Source organism: Mustelus asterias, chromosome 9 (assembly GCF_964213995.1).
Source record: "Mustelus asterias chromosome 9, sMusAst1.hap1.1, whole genome shotgun sequence".
Classification (NCBI taxonomy): domain Eukaryota; kingdom Metazoa; phylum Chordata; class Chondrichthyes; order Carcharhiniformes; family Triakidae; genus Mustelus; species Mustelus asterias.
The window spans coordinates 67,767,032-67,783,679 of NC_135809.1; the positions used below are offsets into that span (position 1 = coordinate 67,767,032).

The 16,648-nt window shown below is 44.9% G+C and overlaps 1 protein-coding gene across 2 annotated transcripts in view; it reads right to left on the reverse strand.

Moving 5' to 3' along the window:
* Window positions 1–16,648, reverse strand: part of kdm5a (lysine demethylase 5A) — a 323,208-nt gene that overhangs the window by 244,595 nt on the left and 61,965 nt on the right. For both annotated transcript variants that reach the window (XM_078220321.1, XM_078220322.1), the window contains one exon: window positions 484–595. In XM_078220321.1, the coding sequence (XP_078076447.1) occupies window positions 484–595 (112 nt within the window). The remainder of the gene's footprint in view (window positions 1–483; window positions 596–16,648) is intronic.

Sequence of the window (16,648 nt, forward strand, 5' to 3'; positions counted from 1 at the left end):
TAATGTTCTAACTACACAATCCAAGGATTCCCTTTGCTCAAGAAAGAAGTTCCAATTACAGGCCCACTCAAGCAGGTTTGGGCGGAGTCACATTGATTCTCAGTAACATGGTACCTCACCTAGGAATGTCAACCATCTCACAGGGTCATCCAACCAGGATGCAAGTGCTGCATATGATTTTTAATGTAATTTTATCAGTATCTTGAACATATAGGCTTAAACAAATCTTAAATATTGATTAGATAAACTAGTCATTTAAAGCATGGATTTCCTCTCCTGTATAGCTGCTTGCTAGAAACACGACTGCATGTTCTGCAGAGTTTTCCAATCTCTAACAAGTCATACTGGCAATATGTATTCCAAAATATGAAGCTTGATGATTACACAACAAAAGCAACTGAACACATTAAACTGCTTGAATCCAAAATATTCACTTATTCGATTATACTTTTCAAATGACCTATAACAATTGCATGATATTACCCTCTCTGTTCTTTGTCCTGAGGCCCAGGCCCATCATCTTGGGTCCAGCGCCAAATATCTGAAGTTTCCGCAACTCCGAATTTCTGGCAAACTCGTCTTCAGAGGGATCGCTCTGGAAAGAAATTAGCTGTCAGTGAGTTACAGATACCTGTGTTATGATTCAAGTTAATATTGCTACTGGACAAGTCAGATCCCAGGGGAAACTGGCTTGAATGATCCAAACTTTTATTTTTTGTTTAGAGAGTGACCACTGGACAGCATCACAGAAGTCTCAGAGGTTGCACCACTGCATGTGCGTGGAGAAAGATAAATAGCCCAACAATAAACTGGGGCATCCCTATCGAAAGTTCACAGGTAAGCATTTGCATGGTATTGGCCAGAAGTGCAACCTCCCCTGGGCAATTGCCCTGCACTGTGAACCATCTGAAAATACAATTTAAATCAGAAACTTTGGATGGTTTCGCCAGGGTTACACCATGGTTACAGTAACAGTTACTCAGGAAAAAAACTTTTTCTAACTTCTGGGTGACTATTGTAAAGACCCAGACTGGCCCTTGTAAAGATCCAGACGGTACATCGACACTAGGCTCGAGGATGTGCTCCCCTACTGAGATCTCACCCAGCCCGAGTCAGAAGGTTCAGTGAGACAGGCACAGAAGAAATTCGGCATAGGCAAGTGAGCACAGAGGGGCAATTCAATGCTGATTGCCACTCCGAGGAAGTTACAGCCCATTAAAATATTTATTTAAGCAAAAAAATTAACCATATTATAATACTCCTTCACCAATTATACATTTATAAATGCATACAGATTCATAAGGATAACACAAATTACAACATTTGTCTTGTACTCTAATGTAGACAGTAAGTATACAATCCATGTAAACAAATAGGTGACCTGTGGTCAGACACACCACACTCTGAAACCAAATCAGATGCCACCCCTAACAGATGCTATGGATTTCTCACCAAATCCCCCCAAATGCTTCTCACACTGTGACCCAACTGATCTCACACAAAGCGGAGCAACATGGTGGCACAATAATTAGCACCGCTGCCTCACAGCGCCAGAGACTCGGGTTTGATTCCCAGGCCTCGGGCGCTCCTGTTTCCTCCTACAATCCGAAAGATGTGCTGGTTAGGTGCATTGACCATTCTAAATTCTCCCTCAATGTATCCGAACAGGCACCAAAATGCAGCGACTAGGGGAGTTTCACAGTAACTTCATTGCAGTGTTAATGTAAGCCTACTTACATTAAATAGACTTTACTCTGTCTTTTAACTTGGGTTTCCAATATCCACTTTTGAAGAATTCGCCTTGGACTGTCCTCCAAAGCGACACTTTAACTTGGACATCTTCAACAAGGTTCCACCTCCAGGTGGGAATCTCCAGGAGATTTCAGTCTCTCCTTCTGATATTCCTCTCACCAGAATCGCCAGAAGGCGCATTCAAGCACCTTCCACATACTCTCTCAAGTATTCAGCCATACTAACAGAACACGGTGGGCAGCACGGTGGCTAGCACTGCTGCCTCACAGCGCCAGGGTCCCAGGTTCAATTCCGGCCTCGGGTCACTGTCTGTGTGGAGTTTGCACATTCTTCCTGTGTCTGTGTGGGTTTCCTCTGAGTGCTCCGGTTTCCTCCCACACTCCAAAGATGTGCGGGTTAGGTTGATTGGCCATACTAAATTGACCCTAGTGTCAGGGGACTAGCTAGGGTAAATGCATGGGGTTACGGGAATAGGGCCTGGGTGGGATTGTGGTCAGTGCAGACTCGATGGGCCAAATGGCTTCCTTCTGCACTGTCGGGATTCTCTGATTCTATGACCACTGTTTCACAGGCCCATGGCAAGGTGTCACATATCTTTGGCTGTCTCCTTGGATCTTCTGGATTCTTGTAAACCCATTTTGTACCAGGTCGGCTTCCAGAGGTTTCCTCTCTTTGAACTTGGAGCCTTTTCCTCTTTTTCACACTCTTGACTTCACTTAACAAAATCCTTTCCAGATTGCTGTTCTTATCCTTTGACTTAAAAGGTCCTTTTGGGACCTTTTCCCTTTAGGACCTTCTCCTTGTAGTAGCTTTTCCCAGTTGACTACTGACAACTTGGTATCTCCCTTGAGGTCCAGAACTCACTCGACACTCACTGTTAATTTAACTTTGGAGCAACTCATCCAATAATTTTAGGCTTATTTTCCTCAGCAATCTGCTAGCAAGTCCACTCCTTTCACCATACAGCATAATCTGAACGAAAAACCTGCTGTTCTGACTCTCTTCCTCTTTCTAGACCACTGTTGCTAGGCAACAGCACAGTTTTTCTACCTTATGTTTGCTAAAACTCTCTCTCAAGAGTCAGAAAATCTCATTAACAATGCAGGTATACGAACAGCTCCAGACCTGCTATCTCCATTCTAAAATGAAACTAGATTCAGTTTTGTCTTTTAACCCCACAAATAAAGAATATAAATTGAACTTAAAACTATATCTTGTTCCTAACACCCACTCAAAGCCTGGTTCTCTGGAAGATTCACCTGTAGGGTAGACCAAGATTCTGTATACCAGCCTCATGTTACTGTGTCATCACTAACTTCGAAGGAATTCAGCAACTCCTGCTTTCAGCTAGCTGAACTCACCTGAATCTTAACTTCTACGTGATCTTAGCTCTCACGGGACTCTGACAGTCATGTGAATTAGCATCCATATCTTTGGTTTATTTTTATCTTAAATTATTCCTAGTTGTAAAACTCTTCTCTTTCCTTTCATTCTCATTTGCTTGCGTGTATGTAATTGCGACAACCACCAGCCCTGGGTTTGAATGTAAGAATAAATAATACTTTTCATTTAACTCTAAAGAAAGTTTGCTATGAGTCACTTTAAAATGACTTCACAAACCACAGTATTTCCAGAGGGGCGCCATAACCTATTCCAGAAGTTAAAACACCTCTGCTTACAGTCAGATGGTAAGAAAAGCAGGGGAGTTCAGTTTGCCTCCCTCCCCTGATTGTAACATATCATTTAAAGTTTATTTATTAGTGTCACAAGTAGGCTTACATTAACACTGCAAGAAGTTACTGCGCAAATCCCCTAGTCGCCACTCTGGCGCCCGTTCGGGTACACTGAGGAAGAACTTTAGCATGGCCAATGCACATCTTTCAGACTGTGGGAGGAAACAGGAGCACCCAGAGGAAACCCACACAGACAGTGACCCAAGCCGGGAATTGAACCCAGGTCCCAGGCGCTGTGAGACAGCAGTGCTAACCACTGTACCGCCTCACTTATTTACAATACACTTATTGAATCATGATACCCACACATAAGAAATAGGAGCACCGAGTCTGTTCTGCCATTCAATATCAGGGCTGATTAAATCCTGGCTTTAACGCCACTTTCCTGCCTATCCCTGCATTGTTAAGCTAAATTGTCTTTTAAAGACAGGTGATGATTATTAGCTCAACCTCAAAGAGTAGAAACCGACAAAGCTGGAACATTTGAGGTGGGAGAACCATAAGGAGTTTGTACCTCTACTGAGCTGTATGGATAATACAAAAGCAAATTATGGCAGATGCTGGAATCGGAAACAAAAACAGAAAATGCTGGAAAATCTCAGCATCTGTGGAGAGAGAACAGAGCTAATCTTTCAAGTCTGGATGATCCTTTGTCAGAGGTAAAAGACAGGTGGTTGTATTATTCCTCCATCATACACTATTAGTAGAATTAACACCCATAACCCTTGATTCCCTTCAAGATCAAAAATTTATATATAACTCAGCTTTAAATATATTCAATGACCCAGCCTCTACTGCTCCCTGGGGTAAAGAATTTCAAATAAATTCATAAGAAATTCTTCATTTCTATCTTCTTCTGATACTAGTTGAAGAGAGATCTGGCTTAGGTGAAATAGAAATAAAGATTATCAGGTGAACAAATAAATGTGGAGACTTTAAAGCATCAGTGTGAACCAGATATAACATGTACTATAGCAATTCAGCAAGGTTCTTTCGATAACATCTTCCAAACCTCAACCCCTACCACCTAGAGGGACAAGAGTAAATTGCTCTTCATGCCACTCACCAGCCTAACTTCGAACTATATCAACATTCCTTCAATGTCACAGGATCAAATTCTGGAACTCCCTCCGTAACAGCACTAGGGTTGTACCGTGGGGCGGCACTGTAGCAGAGTGGTTAGCACTGCTGCTTCACAGCTGCAGGGACCTGGGTTCGATTCCCGGCTTGGGTCACTGTCTGTGTGGAGTTTGCACATTCTCCTCGTGTCTGCGTGGGTTTTCTCCGGGTGCTCCTGTTTCCTCCCACAGTCCAAAGATGTGCGGGTTAGGTTGATTGGCCAGGTTAAAAATTGCCCCTTAGAGTCCTGGGATGTGTAGGTTAGAGGGATTAGCGGGTAAAATATGTGGGGGTAGGGCCTGGGTGGGATTGTGGTCAGTGCAGACTTGATGGGCCGAATGGCCTGTTTCTGCACTGTAGGGTTTCTATGATTTCTTACATCACAGGGACTGCACGGTTCAAGGCAGTGGCTCACCAGCATCTTCCCAAGGGAAATTAGGAATGGGCACTAAATGCTGGCATAGCCAGTGATTCCCAAATCCAGTGAACAAATTTGTTTAAGATGGAATGGAAGGACATCCAAAACTCAAGCTATCTGAAGCAATTGGGATTAAGATGAAACAGACTGAAGGAGATCTATGACTGGACTATAATGCAATAAAGAATCAGAGCACCGGAAGTGCAGAGAACATAAGAAATAGGAGCAGGAGTAGGCCATCTCGCCCCTCAAGCCTGCCCCGCCATTCAATAAGATCATGGTTGATCTGAAGTGAATCAGTTCCACTTGCCCGCCTGCTCCCCATAACCCTTAATTCCCCTACCCATCAGGAATCAATCTATCCGTGAATTAAACATATTCAACAAGGTAGCCTCCACCACTTCAGTGGGCAGAGAATTCCAGAGATTCACCACCCTCTGAGAGAAGAAGTTCCTCCTCAACTCTGTCCGAAACTGACCCCCCTTTATTTTGAGGCTGTGCCCTCTAGTTCTGGTTTCCTTTCGAAGTGGAAAGAATCGCTCCACTTCTACCCTATCCAGACCCTTCATTATCTTATATGCCTCTATAAGATCACCCCTCAGCCTTCTAAACTCCAACGAGTACAAACCTAATTTGCTCAATCTCTCCTCATAATCTACACCCCTCATCTCCGGTATCAACCTGGTGAACCTTCTCTGCACTCCCTCCGAGGCCAATATATCCTTTCGCAAGTAAGGGGACCAAAACTGCACACAGTATTCCAGCTGCAGCCTCACCAATGCCTTGTACAGATGCAGCAAGACATCTCTGCTTTTATATTCTATCCCCCTCCCGATAAATGCCAACATCCCATTTGCCTTCTTGATCACCTGTTGTACTTGCAGACTGAGTTTTTGCGACTCATGCACAAGGACCCCCAGGTCCCCAGGACAATTGGACAAAAATGAGCATCAGAAAGAGTATAGAAAAAGTGATACAAATAGAATACTAAACTATTTCAAAAATATATCAAGAGTAAAAGGATAGGCAAGGGCAGTGTAGATCTGATTCAGGATCAAATGGAGGCCTTCTTATGAAGACAAAGGGCATGGCTAAGTTGATAATGAGCACTTTGCATCTGTTTTCATTAAAAGAGTGAATGCTGATAATGTCACGGCAATGGAGGAGGAAGTAGGAAAATTAGATAAGATGGAGATAAAGAGGCACTTAAATGGTAGGCGGTAGAATGTTAATCAGGTTTTTTTCTTTGTGGTGTATAGTTTGTAAGGGTTATATTCTGTAGTAACGAGGATCAGGGAAGAAAGGGCCCAAGAGTAATTGATATTATTTGATATTACCTGTTCCAAAAGGTTTAATTTGAGGGGTAAGTCATGGCAACAGAGCTCAAAGACGTGGTGTGCTCCTCCAGTTTTATGTGGGAGGCTGGGAACATAGCTTAAGTGGATTGGCCTTGAGCAATGCAGGGAGTTACTGGGATAGGGTGGGGGCCTAGGTAAAGCGCTCTTTTGGAGGGTCAGTACAGACCTGATGAGCCGAATGGCCCCCCTCTGCAATGTAGGTATTCTGTGGATTTTCAGCCCCCAGGGTTAGCATGTGTTCAGGAAGTGTCTCCAGCTGCAGCTCCTGGAAGCCTGGGTTTCAAGATGGAGCTGTGGCTGGCAACACTGTTGAGCAACGGCTGGGAACACTATTGGGCACCCACAATATGGAAAGTATCATGGATAGCTCACATAGAAAGGTGATCACACAGCAGGCTCAGACTCCACAGGCAGGAAGGGAATGGGTGACCGCCAGGCAGGGAAGAGAACTAGGCAGGAACTTCCCATGGCTCCCTGCAAAACAGATATACTGCTTTGGATACTGTTCAGAGGGAATAGCCTCTCAGCAGAAAGTAGCAACAGCCGAATTCGTTGCTCAAAGACGTGGTGTGCTCCTCCAGTTTTATGTGGGAAGCTGGGAACATAGCTTAAGTGGATTGGCCATGATCAATACAGGGGGTTACTGGGATAGGGTGGGGGTCTAGGTAAAGCGCTCTTTTGGAGGGTCGGTACAGACCTGATGAGCCGAATAGCCCCCTTCTGCAATGTAGGGATCCTGTGGATTTTCAGCCCCCAGGATTAGCATGTGTTCAGGAATGTGGCTGTGCTGCATGGGAGAGGGGAGTAAAATTATTGGTAACGCAATAGCTATTGGGCATTCAATTGCAAGGGGAATAGATAGGTGTTTCTGTGGCCACAAACGAGATTCCAGAATAGTATGTTGCCTCCCTGGTGCTAGGGTCAAGGACGTCCCAGAACGGCTACAGGTTGGAAAAAAAGGAAATAGTCCTAAAAGCTGAATATTAGAAGTTGGGAAGTATGTTGAAAAGTACAACCTCAAAAGTAGAGATCTCAGGATTAATACGAGTGCCGTATGCTAGTCAGAGTAGAAACAGCACGATATATCAAATGAATACATGGCTGAAGAGATGGTGCAAGGGGGAGGGTTTCAGATTCCTGGAACATTGGGGCCCGTTCTGCGAGAGGTGGGGCCAGTACAAACTGGACAGGTTATATATGGACATGAGCTGGACTGACGTCCTAGGGGGATCCTCCCACATATGGTCACATTTTTAGAGTTGGGGTTTCATGCCAGTACTGGGTGGTTGTGGGGGAGGGAGGGGGGGAGGGCAAACACGCCAGACAGCCCACCTTCAGCGCACAAGGGCACCCCGATCTCTCAGTACACTGGGAGACCCCTCCGTCCCCTCATGGATATCGGGAACCACCCTCCCCCTCATTGGTGGCATATTCCCTCATCCCCTTCCCGACATGGATTGCCAGCATCGGAGCCCTCCCAATGGGCCCCTCCAGCTGACCCCTGACATTTCCCCCCCCACCCTCCATTATGAAGGCCTTCATGATCCCCCCCCGCCCCCCCCCCATAAAACACGTCCTACATAGCCCCCATTCAGGCCCTGCGCCCTCATCACTGCCCAGCAGCCACTGCCAAGGTGTCTGGCGAACACCGCCAGTGTGCCAGGTGGGCACACCCAACTATGCCTCTGACCACCTGAATGCTTCAATAGACTCCATGATCTCACGTCAAGTCTGCACTAGTGGAGATCTGTCGTGATTCATGCCGGTTTGACCTCCCACCAAAGAAGTGGGAACATTCCAGGAGGGGACGATGACTGCGTGCCGAAATCGCTAATGAACTCCAGTCAATCGCATGCTCCAGTTCACATCATTTGAAAGTGGCCAGGACGATTGCAAACCATTTCGCGCCGATGGGAGAATTACCCCAATATTAAGTCCCAAGGAAGAGGCATACAAAATTGGCCAGAAAAAACAACAGGATCGGGAGCACTTTAGAATTCAGCAAAGGAGGAGTAAGGGATTGATTATGAAGGGGAAAATAGAGGATGAGAGTAAGCTTGCAGGGAACATCAAAACTGAGTTTAAAAGTTTCTATAAGTATGTGAAGGGAAACAGGAATTCATAATGGAAAACAAAGCAATGGCTAACCAATTAAATACATACTTTGGCCTATCTTCACAAAAGAGGACACAAATAACATACCAGAAATGCGAGGGAATACAGGGTTTATGGAGAGAGAGGAACTGAAGGAAATCAATATTAGTAGGGAAATGGTGTTGAGGCAATTAATGGCATTGACGGCTGATAAATCCCCAGGGCCTGATAATTTACATCCCAGAGCACTTAAGGAAGTGGCCCGAGAAATCGTGGATGCATTGGTGGTTATCTTCCAAAATTCTCTAGACTCTGAAACAGTTCTTTCAGATTGGAGGAGCCCAAATGTAACATTACTATTTAAAAAGGGAGGTAGAGAGAAAACGGGGAATGATATTAGTGTACTCCATTAGCTATGAGGAGAGGTTAGAGAAACTTGGTTTGTTCTCACTGGAACGACGGAGGTTGAGGGGCGACCTGATGGAAGTCTACAAGATTATGAGGGGCATGGACAGAGTGGATAGTCAGAAGCTTTTTCCCAGGGTGGAAGAGTCAATTACTAGGGGGCATAGGTTTAAGGTGCAAGGGGAAAGGTTCAAAGGAGATATACGAGGCAGATTTTTTACACAGAGGACGGTGGGTGCCTGGAACTCGCTGCTGAGGGAGGTAGTGGAAGCAGATACGATAGTGAGTTTTAAGGGGCATCTGGACAAATACATGAATAGCATGGGAATAGAGGGATATGGTCCCGGGAAGGGTAGGGGGTTTTAGTTCAGTCGGGAAGCATGGTCGGTGCAGGCTTGTAGGGCCGAAGGGCCTGTTCCTGTGCTGTAATTTTCTTTGTTCTTTGATAGACCAGTCAGCCTGACATCTGTAGTCGGAAATATTCTAGCATCCATAATAAAAGAACAAAGAAAAGTACAGCACAGGAACAGGCCCTTCAGCTCTCCAAGCCGGTACCAATTGTGATGCCCTAAATAAACTAAAAAAAAACATCTGTCCTTACTAGTTCCGTATCCCTCTATTCCTATTCATGTACCCATTCAGATGCCTCTTAAATGTTCCTAATGTGCTTGCTTCCACCACCTCCTCTGGCAGCACAGTCCAGGCACCCACCGCTCCCCACTTCCCCCACACATCTCCCTTAAACTTTCCCCCTCTCACACTGAACCTGTGCTCCCTTGTAATTGATACTTCTCCCCTTGGAAAAAGCCTCAGACTATCCACCCTGTCTATGCCTCTCAAATTTGTCGACCTCTATTAGGTCTCCCCTCAGCCTCCATCGTCTCAGTGAAAAGAAGGACCAAGGAATTGATTAAGAAGGGGAAAATACAGTACGAAAGCAAGCTTGCAGTGAACATAAAGACTGACACTAAGAGTTTCTACAGATACGTGAAGAGAAAGAGGTTGAAGACAAATGTAGGTCCCCTACAGAGAGAAATGGGGACAAACAACTGAATACATCTTCACAAAAGAGGACACAAATCAAAAGCCAAAAATGTTGGAGAATGCAAGATTTAGTGAGAGGGAAGAACTGAGGGAGATCAATATTAGTAGAGAAATGGTGCTGGGAAAATTGATGGCATTAAAGGTGGATAAATTCCCAAGGCTGATAATCTACATCCTAGAGTACTTAAGGAAGTGGCTCTCGAAATAATGGATGCATTGGTGGTCATCTTCCAGGATTCTATAGACTCTGGAACAGTCCCTGCAGATGGGAGGGTAGCTAATGTCACTCCACTATTCAAAAAGGGAGGTAGGGTGAAAACAGGGAATTATAGACCAGTAAGCTTAACATTGGTAGTGGAGAAAGTTCTCGAATCCATTATCAAGGACTTTATAGCAGAGCATTTAGAAACTAATGGCAGTATCAGACAGAGTCAGCATGGATTTATGAATGGGAAATCATGCTTGACAAATCTGTTGGAATTCTTTGAAGATGTAACTAGTAGGGTTGACAAGAGGGAGCCAGTCGATGTGGTATATTTGGACTTTCAGAAAGCGTTTGACAAAGTCCCACACAAGAGATTATCATGCAAGATTAAAGCGCATGGGATTGGGGGAAGTGCATTGAGATGGGTAGAAAACTGGTTGGCAAAGAGGAAACAAAGAGTAGGAATGAATGGGTGCTTTTCAAATTGACAAGCAGTAACTAGTGGGATGCCACAGGGATCAGTGCTGGGACCCCAGCTATTCACAATATATATAAATGATTTAGATCAGGGAACACAATGTAACATCTCAAAGTTTGCAGATAATACCAAGTTGGGTGGGAGGGTGAACTGTGACGAGGATGCAGAGATCCTCCAGAATGATCTGGACAGATTGGGAGAGTGGGTAAATCAATGGCAGATGCAGTATAATATGGATTAAGGTGAGGTTATTCACTTTGGAAGCAAAAACAAGATGACAGATTACTATTTGAATGGCTATAAATTGGGAGAGTGGAGTGTGCAGCGGGGTCTGGGTGTCCTTGTGCACCAGTCACTGAAGGTAAGCATGCAGGTGCAGCAGGTGGTAAAGACAACAAATGGCATGTTGGCCTTCATTGCAAGAGGTTTTGAGTACAGGAGCAGAGATGTGTTGTTGCAATTATACAGGAGCTTGGTGAGGCCACACCTAAAGTATTGTGTGCAGTTTTGGTCTCCTTTTCTGAGGAAGCATGTTCTTGCTCTCGAGGGAGTGCCGCCAAGGTTTACCAGGCTGATTCCGGGGATGGCGGGACTGATGCATGAGGAGAGATTGACTAGGTTAGGATTGTTTTCGCTGGAGTTCAGATGAATGAGGGGGGACCTCATAGAGACCTATAAAATTCTAACAGGACTAGACAGGGTAGATGCAAGGAGGATATTCCCAATGGTGGAGGAGTCCAGAGCCAGGGATCACAGTCTGAGGATTCAGGGCAGACCATTTAGGATGGAGGTGAGGAGACATTTCTTCACCCAAAGAGTGGTGAGCCTGTGAAATTCATTACCAGAGGAAGTAGATGATATCAAAATGGGGCAACACAGTGGTTAGCACTGCTGTGTCACAGTGCCAGGGACCTGGGTACGATTCCCACCTTGGATCACTGCCTGTTGGAAGTTTACACATTCTCCCCGTGTCTGCGTGGGTTTCCTCCGGGTGCTCCAGTTTCCTCCCACAGTCCAAAAATGTGGGGGGGGGGGTTAGGTTGATTGGCCATGCTAGATTGCCACTTAGTGTCCCGGGAGCGTAAGTTAGAGGGATTAGTGGGGTAAAACTGGCAGTTTTGAATAAACTGAAGGTCGATAAGTCCCCTGGGCCTGATGAAATGTATCCTAGGATTCTTTGGGAGGCAAGGGATGAGATTGCAGAGCCTTTGGCTTTGATCTTTGGGTCCTCGCTGTCCACGGGGATGGTGCCAGAGGACTGGAGAATGGCGAATGTTGTTCCTCTGTTTAAGAAAGGGAATAGAAATGACCCTGGTAATTATAGACCGGTTAGTCTTACTTCGGTGGTTGGTAAATTGATGGAAAAGGTCCTTAGAGATGGGATTTACGGCCATTTAGAAAGATGTGGATTAATCCGGGATAGTCAGCACGGATTCGTGAAGGGCAAGTCGTGCCTCACAAATTTGATAGAATTTTTTGAGGAGGTAACTAAGTGTGTTGATGAAGGTAGGGCAGTTGATGTCATATACATGGATTTTAGTAAGGCGTTTGATAAGGTCCCCCATGGTCGGCTTATGATGCAAGTGAGGAGGTGTGGGATAGAGGGAAAGTTGGCCGATTGGATAGGTAACTGGCTGTCTGATCGAAGACAGAGGGTGGTGGAGGATGGAAAATTTTCGGATTGGAGGCAGGTTGCTAGCGGAGTGCCGCAGGGATCAGTGCTTGGTCCTCTGCTCTTTGTGATTTTTATTAATGACTTAGAGGAGGGGGCTGAAGGGTGGATCAGTAAATTTGCTGATGACACCAAGATTGGTGGAGTAGTGGATGAGGTGGAGGGCTGTTGTAGGCTGCAAAGAGACATAGATAGGATGCAAAGCTGGGCTGAAAAATGGCAAATGGAGTTTAACCCTGATAAATGTGAGGTGATTCATTTTGGTAGGATTAATTTAAATGTGGATTACAGGGTCAAAGGTAGGGTTCTGAAGACTGTGGAGGAACAGAGAGATCTTGGGGTTCATATCCACAGATCTCTAAAGGTTGCCACTCAAGTGGATAGAGCTGTGAAGAAGGCCTATAGTGTGTTAGCTTTTATTAACAGGGGGTTGGAGTTTAAGAGCCGTGGGGTTATGCTGCAACTGTACAGGACCTTGGTGAGACCACATTTGGAATATTGTGTGCAGTTCTGGTCACCCCACTATAAGAAGGATGTGGAAGCGCTGGAAAGAGTGCAGAGGAAATTTACCAGGATGCTGCCTGGTTTGGAGGGTAGGTCTTATGAGGAGAGGTTGAGGGAGCTAGGGCTGTTCTCTCTGGAGCGGAGGAGGCTGAGGGGAGACTTAATAGAGGTTTATAAAATGATGACGGGGATAGATAGAGTGAACGTTCAAAGACTATTTCCTCGGATGGATGGAGCTATTACAAGGGGGCATAACTATAGGGTTTGTGGTGGGAGATACAGGAAGGATATCAGAGGTAGGTTCTTTACGCAGAGAGTGGTTGGGGTGTGGAATGGACTGCCTGCAGTGATAGTGGAGTCAGACACTTTAGGAACATTTAAGCGGTTATTGGATAGGCACATGGAGCACACCAGGATGATAGGGAGTGGGATAGCTTGATCTTGGTTTCAGATAAAGCTCAGCACAACATCGTGGGCCGAAGGGCCTGTTCTGTGCTGTACTGTTCTATGTTCTAAATAGGGCCTGGGTGGGATTTTTGTTGGTGCAGACTCTATGGAATCTCCTTCTACATGTAGGGATTCCATGAAAACATTGAATGTATTCAAAAGACAGCTGGACATAGAACCTTGGTCAAATGGGGTCAAAGGTTATGGGGAAAAAGCAGGATTAGGTCATTGAGTTGGATGATCAGCCATGATCGTAATGAATGGCAGAGCAGGCTTGAAGGGTCAAATGGCCTCCTCCTGCTCCTATCTTCTATGTTTCTATGAAAACAATCATGGTTTATTCAACCTCTCCTCATAGTCATCACCCTCGAGACTGCACTGTCTCCAAAGCTTCCACATCCTTCTGATACTGTGGTGACCAGAATTGCATGCAACGCTCCAAATGCGGCCTAACCAAGATTTTATATAGCTGCAATATGATTTGCCAACTCTTGTACCCAATTCCCCGACTGATGAGGGCCAGCATGCCATATACTTTCTTAATCACCCAGGCCATCTGTGTTGTCACTTTTAGGGAACTGTGGACCCTCCTGTGAGGAAGGAGACTCTTGCCCTAGAGCGAGTGCAGCGAAGGTTTACCAGACTGATTCTTGGGATGGCAGGACTGATGTATATCGAGAGCTGGAGTCATTTGATTACACTCGCTGGAGTTCAAAAGAATGAGAGAAGATCTCATAAAAACCTATAAAATTCTAACAGAACTTGAGAGGGTAGATGCAGGCAGGATATTCCTGATGGTGGGGGAGTCCAGAACCTGAGTCTGAGGATACAGGGTAAATTATTCAGGCCTGAGAAGAAATGTCTTCACCCAAAAAGTGGTAAGCCTGTGGAATTCGCTACCACAAAAAGCAGTTGAGGCCAAAACATTGTGTTTTTTCAAAGAGTTAGATATAGCTCTTGAGGCTAAAAGGATCAAAGGATATGGGGGGGGGGGGGGGGGGGGAGGGGAGGTAGGATCAGATTATTCAGTTTAATGATCAGTGATGATACAAGTGCAATTAATAAAAAGAATATATCTTTTGTTTAAGGGGAATGTTTTAAGATTTCAATTTTTTTCTGCTGGCAGCCAATGTGTCCAGAAAACATTTAGCTCAAGTGTGTGAAAGCAAGTTAGTTACTGATTTCAGCTAGGAATTTGTTACTTAGATAGAGCTAATGGACTTTTGTTGGTACAAGAAGTTCCCCTGGTATTTCTGATTAAAGTTTATTGACAGGATCATGTGATAAACTGGGTCTGTAGCACAGAGAAAGGAGCTTTTGCAGTTTTAGAGTTGCAGTTCTAACTGGGAGTCTACTGAAGGCAGAGGTCTGCAAGCTGTTCTAAAAACGCAGTTTCTCTCTGAACGATTCATGACTCTTAACAAAATTTAGAGCAAGTATATCTATGGTTGGTAACTGTATTTAAAGTGGCATTTAATAATCTAAGTAGAATGTTGCTTATTTGGAACACAAATAGTCATAAGCTAGAAAGTAGAGTTGCTTCCTATCAATTGTAAATACCCTTCAACTGTTCAATAGTTCAGCTGCTTCATTTTGTCAGCGTTACATTTAAAATTTAAAAGTTTGTTTTACTATAAAAGATCCCTAATTTGTCAGTGGAATCATTCCTAGAAGGAAGTTTCCTTTCCTCACATCTATGCCAAAACAGAAATATTGTTGGGGTCTAGTCCAGAGTCCTAATATAACTTGAGGTTCTGGTCCATCAGTCATGATCATAACAAATGGTGAAGCAGGCTCAAAGGACCAAATTGCCTACTCCTGCTCCTATTTTCTATGCTGTTGGGGAAATAAGGATAGAAATAACAGCAATTTTCACTCGTTCAAAAAAGCGGAGATGAATAAACCAATTAACTATAGGCCAATCAGCCTAATTTTGGTGATGGAAAATATTTTGAGAGACAATAGTCCTGGGCAAACTTGTCCCTTGAAATAACATGGATGAATAAATACAAAGAACAAAGAACAGTACAGCACAGGAAACAGGCCCTTCAGTCCTCCAAACCTGTGCCGCTCATTGGTCCAACTAGACCATTCGTTTGTATCCCTCCCTTCCCAGACTGCTCATGTGACTATCCAGGTAAGTCTTAAACGATGTCAGCGTGCCTGCCTCCACCACCCTACTTGGCAGCGCATTCCAGGCCCCCACCACTCTGTGTAAAAAACGCCCCTCTGATATCTGAGTTATACCTCGCCCCTCTCACCTTGAGCCCGTGACCCCTCGTGATCGTCACCTCCGACCTGGGAAAAAGCTTTCCACTGTTCACCCTATCTATATCCTTCATAATTTTGTACACCTCTATTAGGTCTCCCCTCATTCTCCGTCTTTCCAGGGAGAACAAGCCCAGTTTACCCAATCTCTCTTCATAGCTAAGACCCTCCATACCAGGCAACATCCTGGTAAACCTTCTCTGCACTCTCTCTAAAGCCTCCACGTCCTTCTGGTAGTGCGGCGACCAGAACTGGATGCAGTACTCCAAATGTGGCCTAACCAGCGTTCTATACAGCTGCAACATCAGACTCCAGCTTTTATACTCTATACCCCGTCCTATAAAGGCAAGCATACCATATGCCTTCTTCACCACCTGTGCTGCCACCTTCAAGGATTTGTGGACTTGCACACCTAGGTCCCTCTGTGTTTCTATACTCCTGATGGCTCTGCCATTTATTGTATAACTCCCCCCTACATTAGTTCTTCCAAAATGCATCACTTAGCATTTATCTGGATTAAATTCCATCTGCCATTTCTCCGCCCAATTTTCCAACCTATCTATATCCTGCTGTATTGTCCGACAATGTTCATCGCATTCCGCAAGTCCAGCCATCTTCGTATCATCCGCAAACTTGCTGATAACACCAGTTACACCTTCTTCCAAATCATTTATATATATCACAAATAGCAGAGGTCCCAGTACAGAGCCCTGCGGAACACCACTGCTCACAGACCTCCAGCCGGAAAAAGACCCTTTGACTGCTACCCTCTGTCTCCTGTGGCCAAGCCAGTTTTCTACCCATCTAGCCACCTCTCCTTGTATCCCATGAGCCTTAACCTTCTTAACCAACCTGCCATGAGGGACTTTGTCAAATGCCTTACTGAAATCCATATAGACGACATCCACGGCTCTTCCTTCGTCAACCGTTTTTGTCACTTCCTCAAAAAACTTCACCAAATTTGTAAGGCACGACCTCCCTCTTACAAAACCATGCTGTCTGTCACGAATGAGATTGTTCCGTTCTAAATGCGCATACATCCTATCTCTAAGAATCCTCTCCAACAACTCCCCTACCACGGATGTCAAGCTCACTGGCCTATAATTACCCGGGTTATCCCTGCTACCCTTCTTAAATAACGGTACCACATT